Genomic DNA, 27,587 nt, shown 5'->3' on the forward strand with positions numbered 1-27,587 from the left:
GAGGTGCTGCTGCCATCCATGCCACCACCGCCAGACCTCTGCTAATGGCATTTCACCACTCCTTAACTCCTGGCTGGTCCAGGCTTATGCAGACTTTGCAACTGCTATTCAGCTGCTCAACAGCCTCCTCTAAACCACACTGGAGATCAGCTCTAGCTTAACCTGCTGCTACTGCAAAGAAAAATTGATAGAAGCTTGAGAATTACTCACACAAATGTCTTGCGCACATTTTCAGATAACCCATTCTCTGGGAACAGTAACCAGGAGAACCACCAGACCCCAGTTAGCCAACTGTAACTGGTTTAGCAGCACTAAAATCTGAGGCCGCCAACGTGCTCGGGCGGTTCCTCTTCTGGCCACTTCGTCTGAACAGAACCGGAGACCTGCAAACTCCCCCTATGAGGAAGGGCATCTTGCCCTGTTGGCCATCTCTTGCTGCAATCGTCGTGGCCTAAGCAAAACAAAGTCACCACATACCCTCCCTCTCTCCAAAGCTCGCTTATCCATCAGCATTTGCCGACTCCTTCAGTAAGAGCAACCCCTGTGGAAAAAGCAAGTTTGTTTAATGGGAGGTTCGATTAACGGCTGCCCACGCAGCTTCTGCGCACCAAGACCTGCCTCTGAAATCCAGACTGGAAAGGGGTGCAAAGGTAAAGGCAGGAGTGCTATCATATAGATAAATATTTGAGTTTCAGGCACCGACTAATGAAGACTAAGAATATTTATGCAAACCTCATGCAAATTCCATCAAACTTGAAAGCCTATTTAAAATGTTTCAATCAGGATCCTGACAAAGAGCCAGTAGGTAAAGTGGAGACCTCCTACGTATCAAATGTGAAAGGAAACCAGAAAGGCTTTTTGATAAATGAGTCGTACCAACAGATACAGAACAAAACTGGTATCAAAAGTACAGTTCTCTGTGGTTGTAATTCTGCCAAGACCAGTAACATACAAGAAAATACATAAAATAATTGAATTTTACTGTACTAATAAAACAAAAAAGTACACTGTATGAGTCACCTTCCCCTAAATCTAGGGCTATATTTCACTTGTAGATGGTGCCGTCAGTGTTGCTTACTGTGTCTGAAACCAGCAAGACTTGCAACGCATCAGAAGCAAAGAAAGGACTTCAGTTAAACAGTTTGTTCACTAGCAACACCACCATCACACCCAGACAAACTGCAACAAAACAGTAAAAATGCAACTGCAACCTGTAACTCTCTCATGTGCTACTGAAGAGATGGATTGACTCTGGGGGGGATTAACTTCAGTACATTTTGAAAAGCAGGCTACTGTTCCTCTTAATAAAAAGCAATCCAAAACTATGCGATTTCTGTCACCTACGCAACTACGCTTGCCATGGTAAGTGACCATGTGCATGCCTGGATGCCCTGTTAAACCACAAACCACAAGCTGTTATCTCCTTTCTGCAAAATCCATTGTATCTCCACAACTCCAGTATAACCTCAGTCCACAATTCTCTTAAGCTAACACACTTCCTTTAAACCTAAGTTACCTTATTTCAAACTTGTGTTTTCTAAGCATGTCCTTGCATTCAGGAAAGCAAAGAGGGCACAGTGTATGCCCTATTGCCCCTGATACTGTCAGAGAGTGGAGGATGGCTGAGATGTCTTGAAATTAGCGAGTCAATATTCAGAAATACCACCACCAGCACACCAGCGTCCTCCAAGACAGGCCATTACTGTGACTTTCACTGTTCAGTTTCAGGTGTCCACAGTTTCCTGGAGCAAGCACAAATTGAGTCTTCACCATTATTATATAGTAATTTAGAAACATACAAGCAAACAATATTCTCCTTGTTTGTTATATTAGGACAGACTTAGCAAAAGCTTGCTAGGTTTTATGGAGATCGAAGTCATGGACGGCATGACTTTTAGGATAAAAAATATGTAAGTAGAAGATCATGTAAATTAAAGCTATTGGGATGTAGTACTCTTTGGGAAACTTTTTTAAGACTATTTTTTCGCATGATAAATTTTAGGACACTGCTTTTTGCAGCAGCAAATGCGAACACGGTGGGAAGACTGACCAGGCATCAGTTTGAGGTCTGCAAAATCTACTACCTTCTGAAGAAAATTTTTACGTGTATGTACACACTTCAAAATCCCGAGTCTCCTATTCATCTTCAGTCTATTATCTAGTTGCTTATCAGTGAATCATCATTTCAGTAGCATGGCTACCTTATTCAGGCTCACCTGGCTTTGTTGGTCTTCACAAGTTTAACCCACATACTTCGCTTGATGCAAGGACTTCATTTCTTGTTACTCATCCTCACTCAACTTTTCCCTCTCAATCTTTCCACTAGCCCAGCAGGAAGAGAATTTGAAGTGATCTTAAATTCATATTCATTGGGGAGTATATATAGATTGCTAACCATTCCATGGTCCACTTTCCTAAAATCTTCTGGAAAGCACAGACTTTGTTACCACAGAGCAGTTGCCAGAGTAATCCTAAGTAAGAAAATACAGCTTATGTGAACAGTAGGGGGAGAAAATAGAAAAAAAACCACACCCAAAACCCCTCACAAAACCAACCAAACAAGAAAAAGATTCTTCTATCCCAAGATAAAATTGTCTCAAATTACACTTACTTTTAAAGTATAGTTCCTCACTCCATTTACAGATGCATCTATTGAAATACTGTGGGGTATGTTCTGTTGAAAATAGTAAAGTACTTTAAGTTGAATGAATTCTAGAAGCTAGGAAGCTAACAGACAGTATGGCAAAGTTAGCGGGTAGCATCCTGAAGTTACAGTACTAAGCTTTCAACTAAAATACTAGAATATCTTAGTGGAAAAAATACCTTTTTAATGTTATTTAAAGAAATAAAAAAACCCTATGCTTCTTGCTTTGTTACTGCCCATCAATCTTTTCTAATGTGACATCATTATATCCAAAAATAACTGTTCTCAGGAAATATACTGGTTTCTACTGGAGAAGAAAACTGTCATGAGACCACTCCTGGCAACCTTATTTTGAAAGTCATCTAAAATAGCAAAACTGAGAAATCCATTTTTAAGTGACAGATGGGCCTCCAGAGGATAGATTTACGGTTCTTTTGCTTTCAAGGAAAGGATAATCACCACAGCCTTTATAAAGCTCATACAGAATTCACAGCCCAGAAAGCGAGAGACAACACGGGCTCAAAGCTTGTTGCACAGGGGCTTCCGCGGCCCCACTGATAGCCAGCGGGGTGACTGATGTCCTCGAGGACTGCCAGTTACACTTGCCTTGCAGGCCTCTCCGCACGTGCCTTGCTGCTTCCATCTTGATCCTCGTAACCAGGGCTCACAAGAGGGTCATTAGAAAGCTGGCATCAGCTGTCTATTGCAGGTAATTCTTTTAAAGCTTTCTAATTCTCCATCAGGACTGTGGAATTGAAATAGAAATCTCACAAGATTATCAAATAGCTTCCTCTAAAATCACAGTGCTTTTGTCTCACCTCAGTGTGAGTGCCCCTCACTGTGCATTATTTACATGGACAGACCACATCACAGATGTGAAACTAAACCTAAGGGATATCAAATATACCTACTTTTAATAATACAATTATAGTTATTATTTTCTATTTAAAACCTTTAAAACTCTGAGTAAGGTCCTTCTGTGGATTCTAGGTTTTGGACTAAAAAGGAAGACAATGAGAATGACTTATTTTGAAGCACCAATTACCTTTTACATTAATTCAGCTCATGAAAATTACTATTCCTTATCTTAAAAGATACATTTAACTTACCTTTAAAATATTTTGTCTAAAAGGTATTTAAAATGTTGTGCATAGATAATGCAAAATGTTCTGCTTACGTAGCACATTTCTGTGTTCTTACCACTCATGCATTTAAGTACAAATACTCTCAGCTGAATACACTGATACATTTTGAAAGTGATGTTAATGACAACGAAAAGCATCAGAACCTGGCGAAATCTTCTAATTTGTGCAATAATTATTACCTCTCAATTTACAACTGTGCAACTTATTACCTCTCAAATATTAAGTGCACTATCAAAGCACTTTATATGTATACATATATACATAACAGTGTGAATCTATCATCATATTCTAAATTTGACCACATTGCAGTTGTAAAAATATGCAAAGATTCTGTCTATAAGGTCTCTGTTTTGTACATTTTAGCAATGTAAATGAGACTTGCAGCCATTAAACATTTATGACTATACTTGCTTCCAAAAACCTGTAAATTTATGATTATATGGGAAACATGTTGATGCTGTGCATTGGTTTTATTCTATACATAAATGTCATATTAAGCAAACAAAAAGTCAAGGTAGTATAAATTACTGAAAAAAACTACTGTAGTAAATAATTACAGAGCATATTAATAAACAAAACTGTATGAAACATTTTTGAGTACTTTGGTCACATATTGGTAAAATTTATTTTAAAAGCAGAAACAAAACTGATACATGTGTCCACACACACAACACTCAGAACACATATTTCACATGTAAGTATCAACATCTTACATTTCAGTTTCTCAAATTGTTACCACAGCAGTATTTAGCTTTATTCTTAATAAAGACTTCCATGAATTTATTTTAGATGTGTTAAAATAAAAGGGTAATACATTTCTAGAAACTGAAGCTGTAAAAAAAATAAGGCTGCGAAAGTAGAGCCTTTAAGCCAAAAAATTTAAGTGGTAACATAGCTAAAGACAGTAAGATTGAAATTGCACACATAACTTTTATACAACCCCCCCTCCACTTAATATTGTGTTTGTTTGAAGTGAAAATGACTAAATCCTGAGAATAATCAAACTGAACCATGTTACACTATTAGAACACAACAAAAATATTCTCATGCTGACAGTCACATACAAATTGTTTCATCCTTACACTAAACGAGCAAACTTGGAATATTCCTCTCCACTCATTCCAAACTTAATATTCTTAACACTGACTTTTTTCCCCCCCACTCAAACATACTCTTTAAAAATCTTAATTAATAATTTCATTTTGATTAATATGGTAGATGTTTATTGGTGCAACTCATTGCCATAAGGGGTATATGGCAAAGATTTCTAATGTCAAAGTGCTGAATATATACATTGCATTGTTTTAACATCTGCTAAGATCATGTGGTAATACCATGTTATGGAAGACTGAGAGCGTAATAGAAAATCATCAAGCTGCTTCAAAAAAAAACTTTGAATGGGAGTTTCGTCCTTGCTGTAACTATGGGGCATAACGGTATACCTTTACACAATATACCAACGGTTGTCTCCAATGTAAAAGGAAAAACATTTAAATAGGAATATATCCAATGGCAACCCTTGTTGGTTTTGTATCACTTGTGTTAATTTTACATTAAAAAAATCACATACATTACATGGAAGTATTATATAAGACCTTAAAAATCTGGGGTTTCTTTAGTTTTCAAGACAGTATTTTAGTATTATCGAGATTAAAAACTGCTGGAGCTTATCTGCATACTGGTTGATTCAGTTTTCCATCAAAATTGATGACTGAATAGTGCAAAACTTTCACTATGTGCAATTTTCTTGTATGTTGTAGTAGACAATAGAATATTCAGCTCTATTTTTTCAACTGAATTTATTACCTATGCCGAACTCAGTTAACAAAACAAAGAAAACAACACATAAGAAAACTTTCAGACAATTCAAATAGCATTAATTTTGTATAAAATGTATTTATCTTAAACTTTCCTTTCTACCTTCCCCGCCCCTCCCCCCCCCCCCCCTTCAGATTGCCAGAAGTATGAAATATGCATCTGGTAATGTAATGCCTAATAAGAGGTATTGCTACTGTAAGAGAAATGTAAGAGAAATGTAAGAGTCAAACATACTCTATTTGTATGCATTTGACTATCAGCTTTCTAATGCTTTCTAGGTATCATTTTATTTGTAGTAGGTATGTGTGTCTGCTCACACTTTCAAATAATTTTATAAAAAGTTAGAAAAATATACTCAATATTTGTTGCATAACCTTCCTATATTCACCCTATCATACATGAATCTTACAAAATGCTTTAGAATCATTTATTAGCTGCAAAAATACCAACCACTGCGCAGCACCTGGAGAAAGGTCTTGGTGAGAACGTACAGTCCAGTATTATGTGATCTTGAAGGTATTTTTCTTCAGGTTTACAGCTATGTATTTTCACCAGTAAACCCAATAAATATTCAATACCATGTTCATATGAACATCCACAGACACATAGACCTTTCTTGGTTTCATGCTAAATCCTGAAGAAGAGCTGGTGATGTGAAAAGTAAATGACAAAGTCTGATCAACTAAGTACGATAGAATGAACTCCATGTTTAATTGTCATCAAGTTATTTTGAAACAAGCTGATAAGTGTGTCATTTTCAAAATTTTCCTTCAAGGGCAAAAAATGTTTCTGATATAATTTTTTGATTTTGTTTTTTAAATGCTATTTGTGATCCAGTTAAGCAATGACATCATGGGTATCACTGTTGGGTCTTTGGCGTATAGTCAGCGGGGGCAGAGGCTTTCCATAGAAATCTGTATGAGAAATGCCAGAGAAGAAAAGCACGTTAATCTGTCATTTACCATCTCCCTTGCTTAAAGGTTGTTTAAATAAGTAAATTCTTGCTTCCTTAATGAAAGCTAGGTAGCCTACAAGTTTAGAGCTAATTCCTACAAGCAACTTTCAGACATAGTACTTATTAATGTCTGGAGGTATATTGGCCAAAACAGGGTTTATTTCCATTTTGTTATACGTGCATCAGCATTTGCAAGATCAAGCCCAAAGGTGATCTGTAAATATCCCTAGAAATAGGAAATGAGACACCCAAAGTGTACAAATAACAACTGAAAAAATGAAGTTCAAAATTTGAATGTTGCTGTAGTCAAGTCTGCATTGCAATAAAGTTTTAAGTGACAGTTAACGCTACGCAGCATCCAAAATTTTGGGACCATTTATGCGTGGCATCTATCTTGAAAGCCATACTAACTTCCTAAAAGAATTATATTAAGAATTTTTAGACTAAAGTGCAACATTTCCTTTTGTCAATAAAGGAGTTTAAAGTAGTAGAATTGTTCAAGACAAAGTTATTAAGAAGAGAATAACAAGTATTCTCAAACATTTGTAATTGATATAAAAGAAAAAAAAACATGCAGACTGGTACATGCAAAGCATCTCACAAGCAAAATAATATCATGAAAGATGGTAAGAGGAAACAGGTAGAAATCAAGAAAAAATAAAAGCAGCTTTTTGAAGCATTCAAATCTCAATTTTGTTTATACAGACCACCTCTTCCCCAACAAAGCCTTGATGGCCTGCCAACACAAAATTCAGCTTTAACAAATCATAATTTTCAAAAAAAAAAAATATTCCACTGGTTCTACATATGCAACAACTTGTGTTAAAATTGCATTCCTGAGCTAAAATTAACAAAAGCAAGCAAGTTGGATTACATTACTCTAAGAATATGTGTACATGTCTGTAGGATCAAGGTTTTAGTTATTCTTACACATTTAATCAGTAAAATAATAACACTTTTATATTATTCTTGTAAATCTTTTGATTTTTAACAGAGCTAATTCAGTGTTACAGTAGCATGTGAAAAGCAACAAAACTGCAACAAATGATTATAGGGTAAATGAAACCCTGTACAATGGATGTTTTTATTAGTCAGTTTCTTGAGGTCTGGCAGATGACTTTAGGACTGGCAAACAATTTTACCTCCTATAATGAGAGAGGTTTATCATTCTTGCAAATTTATCCTCCAGTGACAATAAACAGACACTCATTACCTAGTATTGTGCTAGAATCATTAGCATGACTGGAAAAATTGCAGTCTTAAGTGAAAATAAGTGTATAATTAAAGATTTATATAATTGACTCTACTGCCTGTTAACTCTGCCTAAACATCCAATGTTCTCTGCTAAGAATGACACAAAAATGACTCAATATATATACTAAATAGCCTGCTCACCAACACTTAAATTTTTCAGTTTGTACATTAAATCATTAAGACAGATTTATGTCTCCGAGGACACCAGCATTAAAAACCAGACATTTGGACGTTGTTTCAACCTCACACTACACTAATGTGATATATTTCAGCAGCAAGGTCTACCACATATCTGCGACACTTCCAAAAAAATCATTTTTAAGACAAAAACAAAGGAATAACTGCTATCCTAACTGACAAAGACCTGTACTAGAATGCATGAGAATACTGAGAAACACCTGTTCCTGTGTTTTTCCATGGACTAGCAGAAATCAGCACCACAAAAAGTCACATCCGTTTTGAAGCTTAAGGGGGTTCGCTTACATTGAGGAGCTATCAAACGTTTCACTGATACACTCTTGGACATAAGACTCCTGAAAATAACCTCTATGCATAACCAAGGCTCCTTAAACTTTTAAAAGCAGACTGTTAAATACTTTTTTCTTTCCTTGCTCTTATGGACACTAACAATTTTACCTGGAATCCTGACAAAAGCATCTACTGGGCATCCTACTGGAATTGAGGTTTTTCAGCCTGGTCTACATAAAGCTAGGTGCTCATTTGCCCCATTATACAAAGACTTTTCAGCCACTTGGGCAATAACAGTTTGTCAAAGCAAATTTCTCAACAGAATGCAGTATTGCTATAGAAAACAGTGCACCTCAGAGAATCCAAAAAACCCACAGAAAAGAAAACCTTACTAAAGTCCCAGCTAAAGGAAATTAAAAAAAAAAACAAAACAACTTTAAGCTTTCACTGCAAATTGTGCCTTCAAGCCATTTATATCAATTAATCATGAAATCAATAGGGAAACCAGGCCTTTTTATTTCACAAAAGTTGAATGTCTGAAAAACTTTTAAAACCACCTTTACAGTGGATTTTTGGTAAAGCTGGGGAAAAAAAATAATTAAAAAAATCAAACCTGATTTATTTCTCTGCTGAAGGGACAGCCAAAAAGAAGTTGGTTTTCAGAAAGATGCAATTCAGGGAATATTCTAAAAAATGGATCAAAGGTAGGCTCCACTGTCTTAGGAAAACTCAAATGAGTTTCCAAGCAGGAGCAGGTTCTCCATCTGCAAAATATGTAAAAACTCATTGAAAAACACTGTTGTGTGACAGAAAACGGGCAAGGACAGATGGCAAGCTAAAATCAGTGCAAGATGGACTTGGTAGTGTTAGGTTAACAGTTGAACTCAATGATCTTAAAGGGTCCTTTCCAACCTAAATGATTCTATGATTCTATGGTTCTCAAATGGTCTGAGTAAAAAAAACAACTGCTTTAAGCAAAATAAGTAATTGATGCTCTTTGATATCAGGACCTAACTAAAGGTTTGACAATGCTGGACCACGCCTTTGAAGAGCTTTTTTCATTTATAAGTAGTGCTTTCCTAATAGATGTTTTCTTGCTTTCTCAGGATTTTCTGTATCTGTGTGAATCTTGTGAGTGTCTCAAAATTCCTGAAAAAAACAAATCTCAGCAAAGAGCAGGCAATGTCTTGATTTCAGCTGCAAAGTTCTGAGCACTCCAAGTTTCCTCTGATCTCAATGGTTGCATCTCTGGTCAAGAAGTCGTTCCCCTACCAACATCTTTTTCATCGTTAGATGCCAAAATACTTTAATTATTATCCTTATTTTACAAGTGGACTAAATTAACACAGATCTCAGGTTACCAACTTACACACCTGTGAGTAGGGAACCTAGCTTAAGTGTTTTTTTTCTTTGTCCCACCCATGCTCTTGCTACAAAATGTAACACCTCCCTTAGGCACAGATAAAAATTGAGTACCACTTCCCTTTCTTCCCCTCCCTACCTCTTCATCTGGCTTTTCTTTCTTGCCGCCTTCTCTCTATATGCCTTTAAAAAAAAAGAGCAAGATGGTTTTATGATTAAGACTACAAATTACATTTTATGTACATGAATTACGCTCCTGTGAAAAATAAATATCTAGGTTTTAGAGATCTTAATTCCCCATCAGGCATCTTTTGATTCTTTGGCAGAGAAGCTCTACGTTCTTTTGCTTCAAAACTTCAGCAGGTATGTCCACATGGTGCTGTACTACATGACAGTAGTACAATCAATTCAAGTCAGGGTTAAGCTCAAGGATCACTACAGCCACACTGAGCTCCTTTCACTGTAAATTCCTCAATTAATGTTCTCTCTGTTCAAGTTGCGTAGGTGTTCCCATTGCTTTAGTTTTGTTATGCTCCTCTCATATTACTCCAGATGCCTCCATATTCACTTGGCTTTTCAAAATTTGAAAAATAAAAATGTAAGAAAAATGAAGAAATTATCATCTAAAACTGAGAAAAAGATGCAATATGAGCATATGAAAAACAATCTTCCATGGTCTTCCAAAAATAGAAAATAGTCATTATTGAAGAGAGAAATCAAGAATCTGCCTACTACACCTTGACATTTCCAGTTATTAAACTTATTTCTCCTATCAGTTTGTGAACTTTCAGGGACAGACACTGGCTCTTCAGGTAAAGCAGCAGATCCCAAGCTTTATCACTGACACCTCTTCTTGCAGACCAATAACTTAGTTTTCAGTTGGAAATCTCACTAATTCTGCAATCAAATTTATGTTGGGCTTTTCATCATAGCAGGGATCGCAGTCCCTCGTTTGGAGTTGCTAACATAATGCACTTAATTCAGAGGTGCCCACATGTCTTTAGCTTTCCTTCTCACAAGAAAACACCCACAAATCAATGACAAAAATCTTACAGACTATGCTTTTAATACCATGTGGAAACAGTAGCAGTGGATAGAAGAAATTTCAGACTATCTCAAGAGGCAACACAAAGAGTCAGCTTACACACGGCAAATTCATCTGGACACGGGTTATGGTTCACAGAACTACAGAAATACATGGGGCCCATTTGGGTTCTGTATTGTGAAGCGATTAGCACTTCCAGATCAGATGATAAGATCAGTGTGGAAACAAACAGGCAGCTTAGTGCAGAACCAGCCTGGATGTGGAAGAGCCACTATGGATGCCAAATTAATAAGCCCTGCCAGATCTCTGCAGTCCTGCTTAGATCTTTCTGCAGCATCCTCTCTGCTGAGTACCTCAGACTTCTTCCAGTATCCAGGTAACCCAACTCCTGTCCCCATTGCATCAGATAATGATGAACTGTCTACATATGGACAATGGAAATATACTCTGAAACTTCCATTTTGAATGCACTATGTGTTTGGACTCTAAAGTAACTGGTCCTGTTACTCTTTGTTATATGGCACATTATAATATTCAGGTGCATGCTGCTGTGCAAATAACTTCAGACCATTAATAGCTTCTGATACCCCACGCCACTTTAAACTTTATAAGGGAATCTGAGAGAACTTATTCTTTTTGGTAAAAAAAGAAATAAGACTTGAAAAATCAAAAAGATGCTTTCTAATAAGCAAAAGGGTTAGCTTTTCGTCAATGAAAATAGGCATTAAGAAATTAAAAAAGATGAAGAATGAAATGAATGTGGAAGTGAATGAACAATGGAGAATGCTTTAAAAAAGTACAAAACCCAAAATATTTTCAGTTACCAGCATGATGTGTTTCACCAAGAGGCTCAAGTTTTCGAAGTCTATTAAGTTTGGGAGTTCCCCAGCCAACTAAAGAAAAACAAAGACAGTCAAAGCACACCACGACTGCACTTGATTCTGATAAAATGTACGGAAGCCAGTTCTCTTTGGGAGAAATCAAAGCATTTAGAAATGCCGAAAGTATGTAATATATTGTATACATGGTGAATAATGATGAAATGCTTTAAAAATAAACTGATTTATCCTTAAAAATATTGAAATTTTTAATCACTTGATCTATTCTGTGTGGGAAGATGTTGTTATTTTCACAAAAAAAGAATCAGAAACTTGACTACTCGCTGATGAAAAAGTGATTAAAAATTTCAATACTCAATCAATACTGCTGAAAGTTTGTACCATGAAGTGGGAAACTGCATCAAAGATTTCTTAGAGAGTAAGGTTTAGTAGTGTATCTCTGTATGAAGACCATTCCAGTTTCATCACTCACAAATGAATGTTTTAAAGGATTAATAACCACAAATTGAGACATCTGTTATTGTTTGTTAGTACACTTACCTGGTGGAAGAGCTGGTGGTGGTGTAGGATTTTTGGGAACAGTGTCCTCTGCATTAACAGGTTCTACTCTGTGGCCCCTTTTTAATTTTGGTTTTTTACTTTTTTTCTTACTGTTATCTATACCAAACAGAAATAAAGCATTACATATCATACAGTTATATTCAGAGAATATCTTAGATCATCTTCTAATACAAATGTTGGGGTGAGATACATCACCGTTTTCAGTCCAAACTTAGAATTATGTGAAATGTAAAATTTACACAACATTTTGCTACAGAAAATAAACTGTAAGCATAAAATATATGCAAACTCTATGTTTTAATAAAGAAATTCAACTTAGCTTGGTACTGATGGAAAGTAGACCACATATTTGATTATGATAAAAATGAACCTAGTTTCAGCTACAGTATCAGTCACACCAACAAACATGCACTTTTTCAAAGCAGATTTTCCAGTACAATAACCTAATGGTGCATTTTTATGTTTTCAATAGATTAAACTGACGTGTGGTATCATAAAAAATAATACAGACAGAGGGAAGAACTATGTGAAAAATAACATTAAATGACACATTAAAAGGAAGTAGTTTTACCTGAGTCAAGGCATTCTGAGACTTGCTGCTCATTCTCTTCTTCATGCTGCAAAAGCTGTGTAGTTGTAGAATTGCACGTTTCTAGTCTACTATCATTTGTGTTTTGGCTACTGCTACTTGATAAGTGCTGGGCATCCATTTGTTCCTGCTCTGTTTGCGATTTCAAGACAATCGTAGCCTTTTCAGTCTCCAACCTTTGCCGCTTCTTTTCCTTTTCAATTTGTTTTTCATTCTAACAAAAAGATTTTTTTTTTTTTTAACAACTTCTAATGCTGTAAACTGACTAATAAGACAGGAAGGTTATTTTAAAAATCAAAATATTCCTAAAATATTTTTCTGTCCCACATCTAGCATAGAAAATATTTTCAAACAGGTGAAGAAATTAAATTTCCAATACCCTGTGCAGAGGAAGTTTTAAAAAAAAAAAAAAAAAAAAAAAAAGGATTAACAGCAAAAGAAATGATCTTTAGGTTTATAGCCTGTTTTCTTGCTTTCTTTTTGGTCATATGACAAAAAAAAAAAATGCTAGCTATATAAACAACATCAACAGTCCTGAGCAAAAGGTTAGAAAACTCCTAATTTCTTCCTCTTCAATTATCTTTTTTTTTTTTTTTTTAAATGTTTTAGTTAAAACAAAATACACATGCACAGATCTTAAGTATCCAGAAAGTGCTACCATGATTTGGACAAATACCAGTTATGTCATACAGACTCAATGATAGGCTCTTTCACAGGTTCTATATCACTAAATCACCATCTCTGAAATACTCGTAGCTATACCCTTCTCTTCTTACTCTGTATGTTATTATAAAGAGTATTATTGTGCATGTAGCTGACTTTACAAGATATATGGATATGGGCGCTTCTGTCCTGGAGAGAAGCAAATGTTTGAATTACTTACTGGAAAAGTCTCTGAGAGTTTACGTGTTTCTTAAGATTATGTTATCTCAAGTCAACTGAATAAAAAAAATATGGTACAATAAATAAGAACTACCTGAAGTCAGAAACACAGGTTAATGAAACTTTATATATTATTATGCTTCTCATATTTCAAAGCTAAGAAAACTTCTCAATTGTCTCAGTTTTCAACAGAAAACAGATTATGCTCAGAAATCTAAACAGTTGAAGTAGTCAGGGAGATTTTATATGATTCACTACATCACTAAAACACTTTACAAAAAACTAATAGACCTTGAATATTTTCCACTCCTGAATATCCAATAGTTTAATTAGGAAATGTGTTCAGTCATCTGTTTACAATATCTTTATTTTACTGTGTCTACAAAACTTTTTGCCCCCAAATCAATAATAGGGGATTTTCTTAACGTGAAAGCATTGACTTAATGCACACAGAACAAGACTGTCAAGATTTAAAAAAAAAAATAAAAAAAATAAAAAATGCTGTGCATACAGACTTAGAACAGTTCTTTTAAATGAACCATTTTTCTCATTACCTCTCAGACATTTGTTAGTGGTAGGTCTAAAACGATCCAGATTTCCACATATTCTCATACCTCAGAGATTACAGCAGATATAGGCTGGAAGGGGTTTTCAGAGTTCCCAGGCTCAGGGTCTTCCTCATCATGTACACTTCTTCCTTCTTCTCTTTCCCTTTGTTGTCGGATTTATGTTGTTGTTGTTGTTTTAGTGTTTTGGGGGGTTGTGGGGTTTTTTTGGTGGGGGACAGGGGGAGGAGAAGGGGAAAGAAGGGGGGATGAACAAAGAATTATGAAGAAGCCAAGCCATAAATTTTACATAATAGAGAACACTTATTAGGTCATCCAACTCATCCTCCAATTTATGCCAGCTGATTTTTACAATATGCTTCTGTATTTTGAAAACTATTCTACAGAAATCACAATGACAGGCTAACATCAATAAAGCACAAATATATGTTATGGCTGAGGTAGAAACACATGCTGCTATGTGCCAGAATGTTCAATCAGCACTTCAGGAAGTAGAAGCAGTTTCTGGGGACAGGATATGTGACAGAATACATCTGTAACTGGAAGGTTTTGATTGTTCAACAGTATGCTGGAATTTTCATGCTGAAATTTTCACACTGGTAATCTTTTCTAACAATTGTTTCAAGGTATTCAAGCATTTAAAAAAAGAAAAATACTTATGTGGTGGGAAACCAGACTATCTAAAACCTATTCCTCTATTTTTAATACACCTCCATTTCTCATAATTCTAGATTCTTCTTAATATACATAAGGGAGAACTGTTACCAGACTGTTCAGTTTATGTAGTAACAGTTAGGGAATCATATTTGCTCCAACTACACTCAGAAAAGTTCAGAAAGACACGTAATGCTCAGTATACTGTTGTTGCACCAGCACTAGTTATTTTTTTATGTACCAGATCTCTATGTAAGAAATATTAAATTACTATGTATTAAATAATATATCATTAATAAAGTATATGTTCATCAAATACTTTTCATCAATCGATCTGATAGTACTTGCGCATAGGAAGTCACTGTTACACCTACCTTACAGCTGCAAGTACTGAGAGAGGAAGTAACCCTGTTGTTCAGAGGCACAGATGGGAATGAAAAGGTCACCGATCTACCTATGAAACCATACTACTTGGAAGGAACAGCCAGTGCTATGTCAAAACTTATTGGCACTACCTCTCTTTCCGGTTTTCCATTTGCAACAAGACGATTGCTACTAACATATTGTGGAGGAAATGCACTTTGAGAAAACATTGAGGGAAGGAAATCTGAACAAAAAGCAGTCTGGGGAATTATTAAAACACAGAATGAAACAGAATTACACTAGAATCAAGATTAACCTGTTTCTTAGAGTATGAAATCGATTTGATGCAAAACAGGAAAATGAGAGTTAATGCCATCTCTCGTATCTGAAACAAGCCCTCAGCTACAGGTAAAACGAGCAGAAGTTACTAGTTAGCTTTCCTCTAAGACACAAGAAGTTTAGCAAAACTTTTAAGCCTTTAATCCAATTCAGACCCATCCAATTCTTCCAGTGAACAAATACAATCAAGATCACTGAGAGGGAACAGAATATATGGAAACTGCCCATGTCATCGGACAATCTCTTTGAGACATATTTCAAAGTCGGTCCTCCTCGCTACACCTCTCAACGTGGCATAAATCCAACACAATCCAACATGGTCAGAAGGTTTTGTCTATGCAGAGACATCTGGCAGACTAACAGCATATGGATTTTTTTATAAGTTTGTGAAATATGTTTGAAGACCGTGTCAAATTCCAGGTGTTTAAAATGTGCTTAAGTAATTTACTTGCTGAAGTAAACCAAATCAGCAAGAGTACAAGCCAAGACACTTCACAGTAGCTTCACAGTTACTTCTCACACTAACTGAGACTCACAAATCTCTGCATATATAAGGCAGACAGGGGGACAGGGGTGCTCAGCGAATTTTTTAAGAATGTCCCAGTAAAATGATTCACATCAGTCTCTGATAGGAACCATGGTGGGCTACTGATGACCACAAAGGGCTTTAAAGGGAAGTAATAAATCACTTGTCCTGCTTCCCCTCCCTGCATCATCTTAAGTCTCTCCATGCCTCACCTGCTGGATATCCTGAAGTTTATTAAGCGTAGTGTTGAATAAAGTTTCACATCTAGTCTTTGATATTCACATATGGGTTACAAAGTCTAACTTAAGTTAATAAAAGTTTATTTTAGAACATACTTGAAGGTAACAAGATTAAATGACAGGATTTATTTTTTAGGTTAGCCTCCTGTGAAGTTATATTAGCAAGGCCAAATTTATTCCACAACTACCTTGTAATTCTCATTCATGGTACATTTCCAGCATAGAGCGAATAAAATAAAGGGGATGAACGAGCCAAAAACTTGTAGGTCTTAAAGAAAGGCTCTAGCATTCAGGTCCATACTTTTAATATGAAGACTCTTGGCTTGTAAGCTTTAAATCCTTGATAGCTTGGTTCCCATAAGGTCTATGTACAGGAATGAATCAAGTATCTTAGAGAAAGGGAGGAAGGGGAGGTAGGAGAAATTACAGAGACAATACCTTTCTTCTCGTATCCTCCTCACTCGCTCAGCTCGTTCTAGTTTCTTTTGTTCTTCATATGCTTTTTGTTCTGTAGTGTCTCTTTGGATGCGCTCATTTAAGGCATCAAAATCTTTTGCTATGATATGTAGAAGCCAGTATAATCCCTTTTTTATTGACTTATCAATTTTTTTCCCACAGCCCATGACAGCTGAGCAAGGTTCCTGTAAATATAAGGAGAAGGAGGGGAAAAGTATTTGCAGTTCAGATCGCATTCCTTGACTGAAAACAAGAAAATCAGCCAAACAATTACTGTTTACTGTGAAGCTTGCAAAACACTGAGAAGTACGGGAAATAAATTTGCATTTAGGAATTCTATAAATTTAGGTGCTTTTTTTGCCAAGATACAAATCACATTAGTTCTATCAAATTCCATTATTTCCAGTCCCATTTCAAAAATACTAGAACACTGCACAGAAAAACGTTTGCATGTCTGTCTCTAGACATATATATACACCTGTTATGTATACACACAGCTGTTACATATACACCTGCTATGTGTATATATGTATATTTACACACTTGTTTCTATACACATCCACATCTATGCATCTATATAGAAATACAATTTATCAATCCAAAAAACTTATGGTCTGTTTTGCTGCTGGTTTATAAATAGTCCATGTTATATTTATCTAGTAAAATGGAAAAAATGAGATGAAAGAGAATCAGCTTAGCTTCAGTTCATGAAAGGAATGTTTGACTTGTTCATAAGCACCTAGGGGTTAAATAAAATCCAGTGTGAATTTGTCAGAAAAACTGTCAAACCAACTCAATTTTTTAGATCAGAACAGGTATTGTGGATAGGGGTGAAGCAAAATATTATGCGTCTTGATTGGAGTAAAACTTTTGTCATGATATTCTCATCAGCAAGCAAAAGAAACATGATCTAGGCAAATTTATTGGAAGATGGGTGCAAAACCCATTGCTAAATTAGATTGGAATACTTTATCTAGCTTGGATGCAACAATTCAAGGAAGTGGATTGACTGGAAGGAATCAAGAGGAGCACAGTGAGAAAACTCAGACAAAATTGATTATGAAAACACATCTAGTAAGAAAACATTGAAGGAACAGGGGTGGTTCTCTTGAGATGAAAAAGCTTCAAGGAGATATGACAATAGCCTTCAAAAACATAAGGCATAACTGCAAATAGGAAAAGAATAACTTGTTCTTCATGTTCATTGTCAGGAGGACAAGTATAATGGGCTTTAATTGGAACAAGAGAGATATGGCTTGATTCTAGCTTAGAACATGGAAAAGGACTAGATGACCTCTCAAGATCTCTTCAGAACTATTTTCCAGAATGTTTTGGAGCACTGTATGGGTCTTTTAAACTGTTTTCTGAATAATCATTGAATAGATCCAGCTATGTATTTGGCATGAAGAAATTATATTTCACACTGATTATGTTCAGGATTTGTGTTCATGAATGAAGGAAGATTAAAAAAGACTAACTCTCCAATGTCAACACCTAAAAAATTCTCTGTGTCTCTTCATTTGACAAGCATTTAAATGGCACCATAGTCAGATATGGTATGTATGATTTACAATAGAAAAAAATAATTCTGACCTGTTATGTCCCCCAAGAGTGCCAAACCTAGTTTGCATTTTAATACATTCCTACTTAGTCTAAACTAAGGTTCAAATATGAGTGTTGTTCACTATGGAACACTACAATACTCTCTAGCAGAACCTAATCAGGGAGAAGATGTATAGGTAATAATACCTTGCTGCTCCAAGAAAACTAAGATAAAACAATAGACAGCACTGTGGCAATTTTCTTCTCGGTTTGCACCAAGATTATTGTTGCTGTAGTTCAGTTATAAAATGTAGAAAATTAGAAATATAGAATATACAGACATATTAAAAAAGAAAAAGAGGAAGGTCATTCTCACTGACACTGTGTGACAGCAAGACAAATTACTCCTTCCCTTTGCTTTAATATTTTGTGGGGAAATTTAAAGATCCAGAAGAAAACTAATCATAAGAAAAAGAACAAACAAAAGGTTTTTTGGTCCTTTCCTAATTTCATTTAAATATTGTTTCACAATGCCCCTGTTTAAATTCACCCCATGAGTCATCATATTGAAATAACTTGGGACCATGTTTACCTTTAATGAGCCTAGTAAAGCAGCTGCCCATTTGAGTATGTAAGACTCTCAGCTGTTTTCAGCTAAAATAACTTGAGAGTACGTGATCTAGTTTCTTTGTTGATTACACCCAAGATACAAATGGAGAACAAGAACAGCATTTTACTGGAACATGTCATAAATTAAGTAATTCTAAAGTATTGGAAAAATACACTAGAATCTTTCAGGTCTTTTATATTGATAACATGTTGCAAGAAAATATTTTTGCCACAGAATTCCCTTGGAAAAAAAAACCGGCGAACTTGCAATTTTTATTTTTATGATTGCTACATATGCATAGTGCAAAGTCCACTGACTGAAGAAAAGCACTCAAAGAGTCGTGACATAATGAACATAGCTATGCCCTGCTATAACTCAACTTTCTCGAGAAAATAATAGCAATAGATACTACCCTATGAATTTTGCAACTCTCCCTAGGGAATTAAAAGTCTTTTTTAAGTTTTAAAACCCAAATACCAGCTGGAATGTTTTTGCAAAATTGCCTTCTAATTTTGGTTAATAACAGCATAACTCTCATTATCTTTTAAAATGTTTCTTATTACAATTAGAAAAAGATTATAAAAGTAAAGCCCACAAATAGTTAACTAACAAACTGGTTGATTAAAACAAAGGCTTAAAGAAAACTTCAGGGACTACTGATTTGAATAAATTATCTGAAATATTGACCAATATTAAGTAGCTTTCATACAGATTTCTGATTTTGGCTCCCCCCTCTTTTTAATGATTTTTTTGTGGTTTTTTTTTTTTTTTTTAACATGACTGTGAATACTACATCTGAAATGTAGTTATTTTAGGACAAATATTAACTAGCAACTAGCTCTAACAATGTTCTTTGGTGACTACTGTGCTGGGAATTAGATGCCCTAGGAACTAGATTAAGTTCTTACTGTTTGCCAGATGGTGACTCAGACTAAATGATGGTTTTAGCTATGAACAGAAATAAGACAAACATCATATCCAAACAGTGATCCTTCCTGAATGTCAATGTAGGCAAATTCCATTTCCTGCTTCTTTTTAAAAAGGTGGAATACTAAACTTGCTGTCCAATTAAACAAGTTTTAAACCACATCAGTAACTAATTATTCTCACACGGTTTCAGAATGTTCCAACAGGTACACTTTGAGGATCCTTGTTATAAAGATTTCTTCAACAGATCCAGAAGCAGAATGTCAAGGTGAACAGCAGAATTGCTTGCAGAACAGATATATGTACTGTATCTCTGCTGGGATTGCAGGGTTTTAGTTTCAGTTTTATGCTATGCAGCACAATCTTCCACTTTATTGCAAGCTTTGCATATATATTAGAAAATGAAGCATCTTAAAATATACTTACAATTTGACATAGACACTTGTGTTCATTGACAAGCTTTTCCAGAGATAAGGACTCGATTACATCTGCTTCTGACAGAGCTCCTTCTCTGTCCTGCTTATTTGCCAGCCTAAAAGATCAAAAGAAACACTTAGCACCCTGACATGAGAGAGATTCTCAAATCTCCAAAAGCTAAGTTTTTGACAAAAGTAGGAAGAAGAAGGGGAAGAAGGAGAAAGTAAAGAGAAAATGCCTTGTTTCAGCTTTAATTCTTAATTGTTCTTTCTACTTAATAAGCATGTTAGTCCATGCACTATTTTCAGTTGATACTATCATTATTACTAAGGTGCTTAGTAATTATTTAATAATTATTAATAGACAAAGCAATTATATTTTACAGCTAAGAAGATGGATGTAGAAGACTGTACCATTCTACATCTAAACCTACACAGTACAATCTGTTGGAGTCTATGGATCAAAGTTCAGAACTTTGCAACTTCCCAAACCAGGTACACTTCCCAGCATAACACTGCTTCATGATCATCTCGGGTCTGCCTACTATCCAGAATTTCTCTCTGATGCCAAACAATTTGATATGTAATATTTTGAACCTGCTCTTCGTAAGTAAAACTTAAAGCTTGGAGGGAGGAACTTGCATGAATGGCTCTAAAAAACATGCTTTATTATTAAATAGAGGGAAGGAAAAAAAAAGTGTATAAAATACATAGCTTAAAAAATAAGTATTCTGTAAGACGAAGCACCATCATTATCTTATTTCTTAGACATATGGTAGCAAGGAGGATTCCAGAAGATAAACATCTTAAGTTTTTGGGGGACTTGTTCTTGATCAGATTTGTCTTCCATACACTCTGTAGCTGCATCCAACACTACAGCCAATAACATGTGTTTTTTAAAAGGCACAAAACAGATCTGTTTTACCACCCAAAGAATGTTATTCATTATTTTACACTTTAATATGGACATACACCCTGAAGCAGAAGCTGTTATGTTCATTTCAACACTGTTATCAATAACTACTACAAAGATAAGAGGGCTGTCCAGAATTACAAACATCCCAAACGCTTAAGTTCTTCACCTCAGCAAACTCCTGGTGATACCATGTTCTAACCACAGAAATTAAAGTTACTTCCTCTTATCAAGACTAATTTTTTAATGTTTCACTGAAAACTCCTCTATATATGAAATTAAACTGGAAAAGCTTCCAATCTAAAGCCCTAAAAGGTACATCACAACTACACGTAAGAAAAAGTAAGGGTGACTGCCGAAACCTGTATGGAACCACCTCTCACAGAAAGGGAAAATCTTTTCCCTTATGGGGATTTCTCTCAGCTATCCAAGTAATAATTTTCATGAAACTCACAGGACTTGACTATCCTCAAGACCTCAATTTCTTGATTAAAATGGATTTAAATTGGTCAACAACCAAGAAGGTAGGATGGATTAACAAGGTAAGTTTACCTAAGTATTTAGGAATGTGTTAGCCAAGCAGACGTATTCCCTAAGAAGAAACTTAAAAAAGTAAACTTGCAGTCATGTTGGTCACTGATTTTCTGATTTCACTTACAAGCGAATTTTAATATCAAATGGAGAAATTTAGATAGAAATCCAATAAAGCTATGGAAAGTAATTAAAAGATTGGAAACAATTATCTCAATTTTTTTTTCACATAAGCTATCTTTGGCACAGTCTGAAAATCCTACTGCACTGCCCCTTAGTCTCAAAAAGCATTCCTCAGCAGTGTTGTCAATTCATCCAGACCTAATTGAAGAAAATATTTCTGAACAGAGTGTTTGTTGCCACAGCCTACTCCTTTCTCACCTGAAGATCAAATAACCACACTATTTACTACGTTATTGGACTGCACATTCTACAAAGCACAGCTGAAGCAGAATGAAATGATGGTAAGCTGCATAGCTCAGTGCGAATGTGACACTAATTTCCTATAACTTGCAGTAGCTGCTGATTTTTTAACCTCTAATACCTTGAAACGTGTAAGATTTGTCTTTTTGGTCAATTAGCTTCCATTTTCTCCACAGCACTCCTGTTGCAATACTGACTGTATTCAAAAAAATACAGCTGAAGTGCTGTATCTGGAAAAGTAGCATATCCAAATAGCTGTCTCCACCTTACGCTCCCGAAGAACTGAAGTGGTTTTGCACAGGTCATACATTTCCTGCTGTACACCCTTGCCCGCTTCAGCCTTTAGGTCAAACTTCTAAATGGAGTTAAAATATTTTTAAGATACTGTGACAAAGGGCATTATTTTGCTGTTTTCTTTTTTCCTTTTCAGGTAAATGCATTAATAGATCCATGACCTACCCTTGCTTCCTTTTCCCTTTGTGCTTTATTGTAGAAGAAAGCAATCCCTGCACTTACACTTGTGCTTCATAGGTAGGCAGCGCTCCTCTTCCAGCTTACAAGGCCTCTATCTAGGGAGCTGCTCCGAGACACTTCCTGCTACTGGGCAGCTCCAGCAGTGATCCGCCTCTCAGCAAGGCTGGGTTTCAAACAGGCAGAACCAGATTCCCCGAGTAGAAGTAATCAATTTGCCTGTCTACTGCAGTTGCAGAAGTCAGCTTCTCTCTCACACCACCGCTCCTGAAGATGAACCCTTGGACAACCATATAAGAACTAGAAGCGGAAGGCATGCAGAAAATACTTAATGGAATGCCACTCAAGACACATTACTTAGGCAAATATTCGAAACAATGTTTTTCAGATTATACTGAAGCTTAACCTTAGCAGTTCCTCTGTAAAGGACAAAACAGAAAGCCACCAGCACAGGATTAAAAGGTAAAGACTTTTCTTTTACTTAATGTTTATAAAGTTGCAAGTATCAGAAAAAGACTGTGTAGTGTGGTTTAGAATGGAAATGTGGCTAAGTATCAAGACATACAAATAATGGATGTCTACCCAGCAAAGAACTGAATATTTCTCTGGGTGAATGTAGTCTCAGAGCTCTGCTGCTCAGGCACAGGAATGCCAGGTTTTGAGGCAAGTTTTATGCATAAAACTTCCTTCTTTAGGGAATACGTCAGAGTTATCTTAAAGGATAGACCTTGATTTTAATTTTCCAAGTCAGTAGAACTTCATATATAGCAATTTTTCATGTTTAAAAAACTGTAGGAGGTATATATCAAAACATACTTGAAAGCACAGGAGAGTGTCTGTTGGTTTATCACATTAAGTTTGCTGAGTAAGAAGCTTTCATATATAAAATCACGCTTGGCTTATTTCAATTTCACATAAAGTATATTTGAAACCTTTTTAGTGTAACAAACACTTTACAGAAGAAATAAAGAAAAGATAGGCACCAACTGCTTTTATATCAAGCAGGATTTTTTTTAAGCAACTAGAGAGCTTTTGAACTTTATTTTAAAAGTCATGGGAAACAATGTGGAAAGGGAGTGTATGTATGCATTGGCACAACTGACATCTACAGTTCAGTAACAATATTTCTCTTAGAAGCCAGAAGACATGCCAGAGAAAAACAAAGTCTGAATGCAAACTATGTGTGTTCCTTGACCTGTTTCTAAAATGTAAATTACTGAGCAAAGAGGAAAAACAAAAAAAATAATCAGTATTAAAGTTTACTTTACAATCCAAAAGATTTCGTGAAAAAAAAAATCCAGTATGAAATGGATAAATTTGTATCTCATTTTTCATCAAAAATCCAAGAAGCGTTACAAAAAGGATTTATTTGGGAAGAGGGTATTTTGTGTGAGGGTATGTGCGCGCACATGTGTTTGTTTTCTTGTTTTGCAGACTTGGAGGGGTTTTTTAAACACTGTTACTTTCCAACTTACATATTTCTCTCCACTTGTGTGGGATTCTCACACAGTAACATAACACAAAACTAAATACTGTAGAGGGTACACACTGGGAGGGGGGTAATCTGTAAAAGTGTCTCAGAAATGCTCCTTTTGGGGTTAAGTTTAATCAGAGTCAGTTATCACAAACCCAAAATTTTGGGTCAAACCTGCATGGTGGCCATCAAAACTAACGAAGTGCAAAGCATCCCTGAGGTCAAAATACTACAGTATCAGAACTATGAACATGATTAAAAGCAACTTTAGGAAAATGTATCTTTATAAGAATGATTTATCTAAGATCAAGAACATTAGTCTTTAAGGCTACTTCAAGAAGCCATAGCTTTGAGTGACTGAATTAGCATTCCTGGGAAAATAAAGAGAGAGAACCTTTGAATTTAACAGCAGTCTACACAAGGAAAAGAACAATGCTGCATTCTTCAGTCTATTGTCGATCTCCTATTTAAAAATGCTGTTCTACCTTTTTTTCCTTCAGAAATTTAATCTCTCATCTATTAACTTTTTTCTTGGGCAATCCTGTGGACAGCAATCAGTAGGATGTTTTAACCTAGAGAAGTGAGGCCTCAGCAAATATAGCAAGAAAAGCTTTGTTAGTCTCTCTATGTTTTGCTTATGTTAACATCCATGAAAGTCAAATTCCTGATCCACAAAAGGCAGAAAGATGTCAGTTTGTCAGACTGTTTTGTTTGTTCTTTCCTCTTCAGTTATTGGCAGTTCATTAGCTTTTCGACGAAGTCACAGAAAACAAAATTATTGGTCTTTTTAACAAACCAGCAGATAGGAGAACCAGCCAACAGTTTCAGGTCTCCCATGGAGACCATAAGGCACTCTAAGATTAAGCTCTGAGCCCCCTCTTTCTGCAGATTTTTTGCAGATTGCCTTTAAAAGCTTTTAACTATACTGAAATAATCCAAATGGTGGGTGTTAACATATCTTAAACAACATTCTTCTTTAGCACTCTAAGCCCCTGCACCTTCTGGATTGTTGACAACAATTACAAACCCATCAGTAACTTTTTACGGATTGACACTAGGCTCTTTCTCAAATAAACTGGCTTATTTCGTTTCTTTAGTTTGCTTTTCATGCCTTCAACTCTTATGCATAACAATCCTTTGTATATTAAGGTAAGCTATAATGAAAAACCGGTGAATAAAGTGCTACAAGATTATCTGTCTGCAAACATCAATTAAGAGTTTGCTTTCATGCAGTTGCAGGGAGATAGAAGAGACTTTTTTCTAACTCAACCTTTTCCCTAAACAGTTCCTCCAGGTCACATTTAAATAAAAGAACAGTTAGAAATAAGATTCTAAACTCATCCCGTTCATAATATCTCTAGGCAACTGTACAGCAACTTCATTCTCATATTACCTTTTGAAGTGGTCACAAGAATGTCAACAATTATAATTTGTTTCATTTTGGTTAAGTGGCCTCATTCTCACCTCAGGTCTGAATCATATTCCTATTTACCGAAAACATACTTCTCTGACACACTCTGCTCTGATATCAGTTTAATCATACCTATTGATCAAATAGGCTGCATCCAAAGAGATGTCTGAGCTCACATCAAGAATATTATGTTCAGCTTCCAGATGTGTAATTCCAAAAGAAATGACAATAAATGATATTGCCATATATTTTTGTACGGGATTTAAAAAAATTGTAAATATGAATTATTTTCTTATACTCTATTTCACCTTGATATAGCAATACCTAGGCAAACATTAAAGTTATTTAGTCAAAGTTGCCTATATGTTTTCTAAAGAAGCTGCCTGGAAATCCTTACACTTACCACAGGTGAGTTCCAAGACTGTGATACGTAGCTATATGGTCTGACAGAGATGAAATGGGAATGTAAAGTAGGTGGGATGTTGCACAGTACAACTTTTGAGCCTGCAATTCTACTGTCAGGAAGACAAAAACCTTGAAACTGATTATAGCAATACAAAGTCGTTAACTAGGAGTTCAAACTGTATATCCTATTAAATGGAAAGAATTTCACCTGCCCTCTATCCTGTTGCAGCCCTTTCTCTTGCTCCTAATTTATTTTCAAATACTGCTTTAAAATATCTGGACCTTAATTATGTGTTCTTTTGGCAAAGGAGATTATGCTTTTCTTTCTGGATTTCTGTGATCTACAGGTGGCCATCATATTTGCACCAGCTAATTAAGTGAAGGTGCTGATTTCTAGTATTATTCTTGCTGGAAATAAACAAATAATCCCAGGTATCTACAATGTATACATTTACTTCTCTCTACCGTTCATTTCTGAGGTCTTTTAAAGAGCACTACTGACAGTAAATCTCTGGTTTAATAGGTAAAAAAAACCACCATCAAAACATTAACTAAGTTCTTCAGTTTTGCTTTTAATCAAGGGATACTCCATTCCCTTACCAGTTACAGAGAATAATCTACACACTAATTGATTTGCAGAGTGAGATCATTGTTTTGTCAGTCAGGACTTGTAGGTGCAGTATGTGTCACCGTAACTGTGACTTATGTCAGTGCAAGAGCATGAACTCACCACCTTCCATTACCCAAAGTATCAGGAGGGAACATGAGAATTGCTGTCTGTAGACATGGAAATGGTGGTAGATGCTTTTCCTCAAGTCTTCCACATCTGCAGCCACACATTCATAACAAAGGTTCCAAAATTCCAAGGAACAATCTCAGATTTGCCACCGATTCACTGTGCATCTTTGAACCAAATACTTCATAAAATAGCAAAAAACCCCCACATTTTTCTAATTGGAACGTAAGAGAAGTACTGACAGTTGTAGAGACTTCGAAAGTATAAAAGCTTGTAATACAGATGATTCACAAACTGCTGTATTCTCCCACTCCACTAATGCTAGTCTATATGTTGTATTATTCCCTTCTCTTCTCTCTCAGGATTCTTTCCCATATCATGCAACACCACACAATCAACACAAGACAGCTACATCTCCTACAACATGATTGTGTTACAGATTTCTGGCCAAGCACTCAAGAACATCTGAATTATTTTAAGTAACTAAGGTCTATTTTCCCCCTCTACATCTCCCTTGGAGTGCTTACTCCAGCAGCGTGACTTGGTTACACTTTTCCAGCAACTTTGGACTCATTCTTACCCATCTTAAGAACTCCTTGAATATTCAGACCTGTTTTCATTCCATCTGAATCTCATGTTTTTACTCAGTATCAACATTTCTCCACCTCCCATGATCTATTTCACACTAATTAGAGAACTCCCAAGCTACCTTGCTTCAAATGCAGCATTTCTATGCTCCTGCACACTGGTTGTTTTGGTTTTACTGGGTAGCCTTATGGCAGTTATGGTGGGTAACATTGTCACAAGGGGACAAGCAACCAGATTGTATTTTCTCAATGTTACGTAGTAGGCAATGCCAGCAGCAATGTGCTACAGGTTATTTTCCAGAGACAAAGGCTGACAAATACAAATGACCTTTGCATGTTAGTATTTTTTAATATTAAGAATGAGATACTCATTAGCACTTAAGTCCCCTGTACTGAAAATGTTACTGATTTTGCGCTATCATATCGTATATACTCT

The 27,587-nt window shown here is 35.8% G+C and overlaps 1 protein-coding gene across 5 annotated transcripts in view; it reads right to left on the reverse strand.

The window, feature by feature from the left end:
* Positions 1–5,741: 5,741 nt before the first annotated feature.
* The window catches only part of ARL13B (ADP ribosylation factor like GTPase 13B), a 42,945-nt gene continuing 21,099 nt past the window's right edge, over positions 5,742–27,587 (reverse strand). For 2 of the 5 annotated variants that reach the window (XM_050914342.1, XM_050914358.1), the window contains exons 4-10: positions 20,211–20,316; positions 16,688–16,890; positions 14,177–14,273; positions 12,663–12,894; positions 12,071–12,187; positions 11,516–11,584; positions 5,742–6,521 (exon numbers count right to left, since the gene is read on the reverse strand). In XM_050914342.1, coding sequence (XP_050770299.1) covers positions 6,445–6,521; positions 11,516–11,584; positions 12,071–12,187; positions 12,663–12,894; positions 14,177–14,273; positions 16,688–16,890; positions 20,211–20,316 — 901 coding nt within the window. In that variant the 3' untranslated portion in view covers positions 5,742–6,444. Of the gene's footprint in view, positions 6,522–9,033; positions 9,049–9,785; positions 9,830–11,515; positions 11,585–12,070; positions 12,188–12,662; positions 12,895–14,176; positions 14,274–16,687; positions 16,891–20,210; positions 20,317–27,587 lie in introns of those variants that run through there. The other 3 variants (XM_050914348.1, XM_050914362.1, XM_050914351.1) reach the window with 3 other exon arrangements.

This window comes from Gymnogyps californianus, chromosome 1 (assembly GCF_018139145.2).
Source record: "Gymnogyps californianus isolate 813 chromosome 1, ASM1813914v2, whole genome shotgun sequence".
NCBI lineage: Eukaryota > Metazoa > Chordata > Aves > Accipitriformes > Cathartidae > Gymnogyps > Gymnogyps californianus.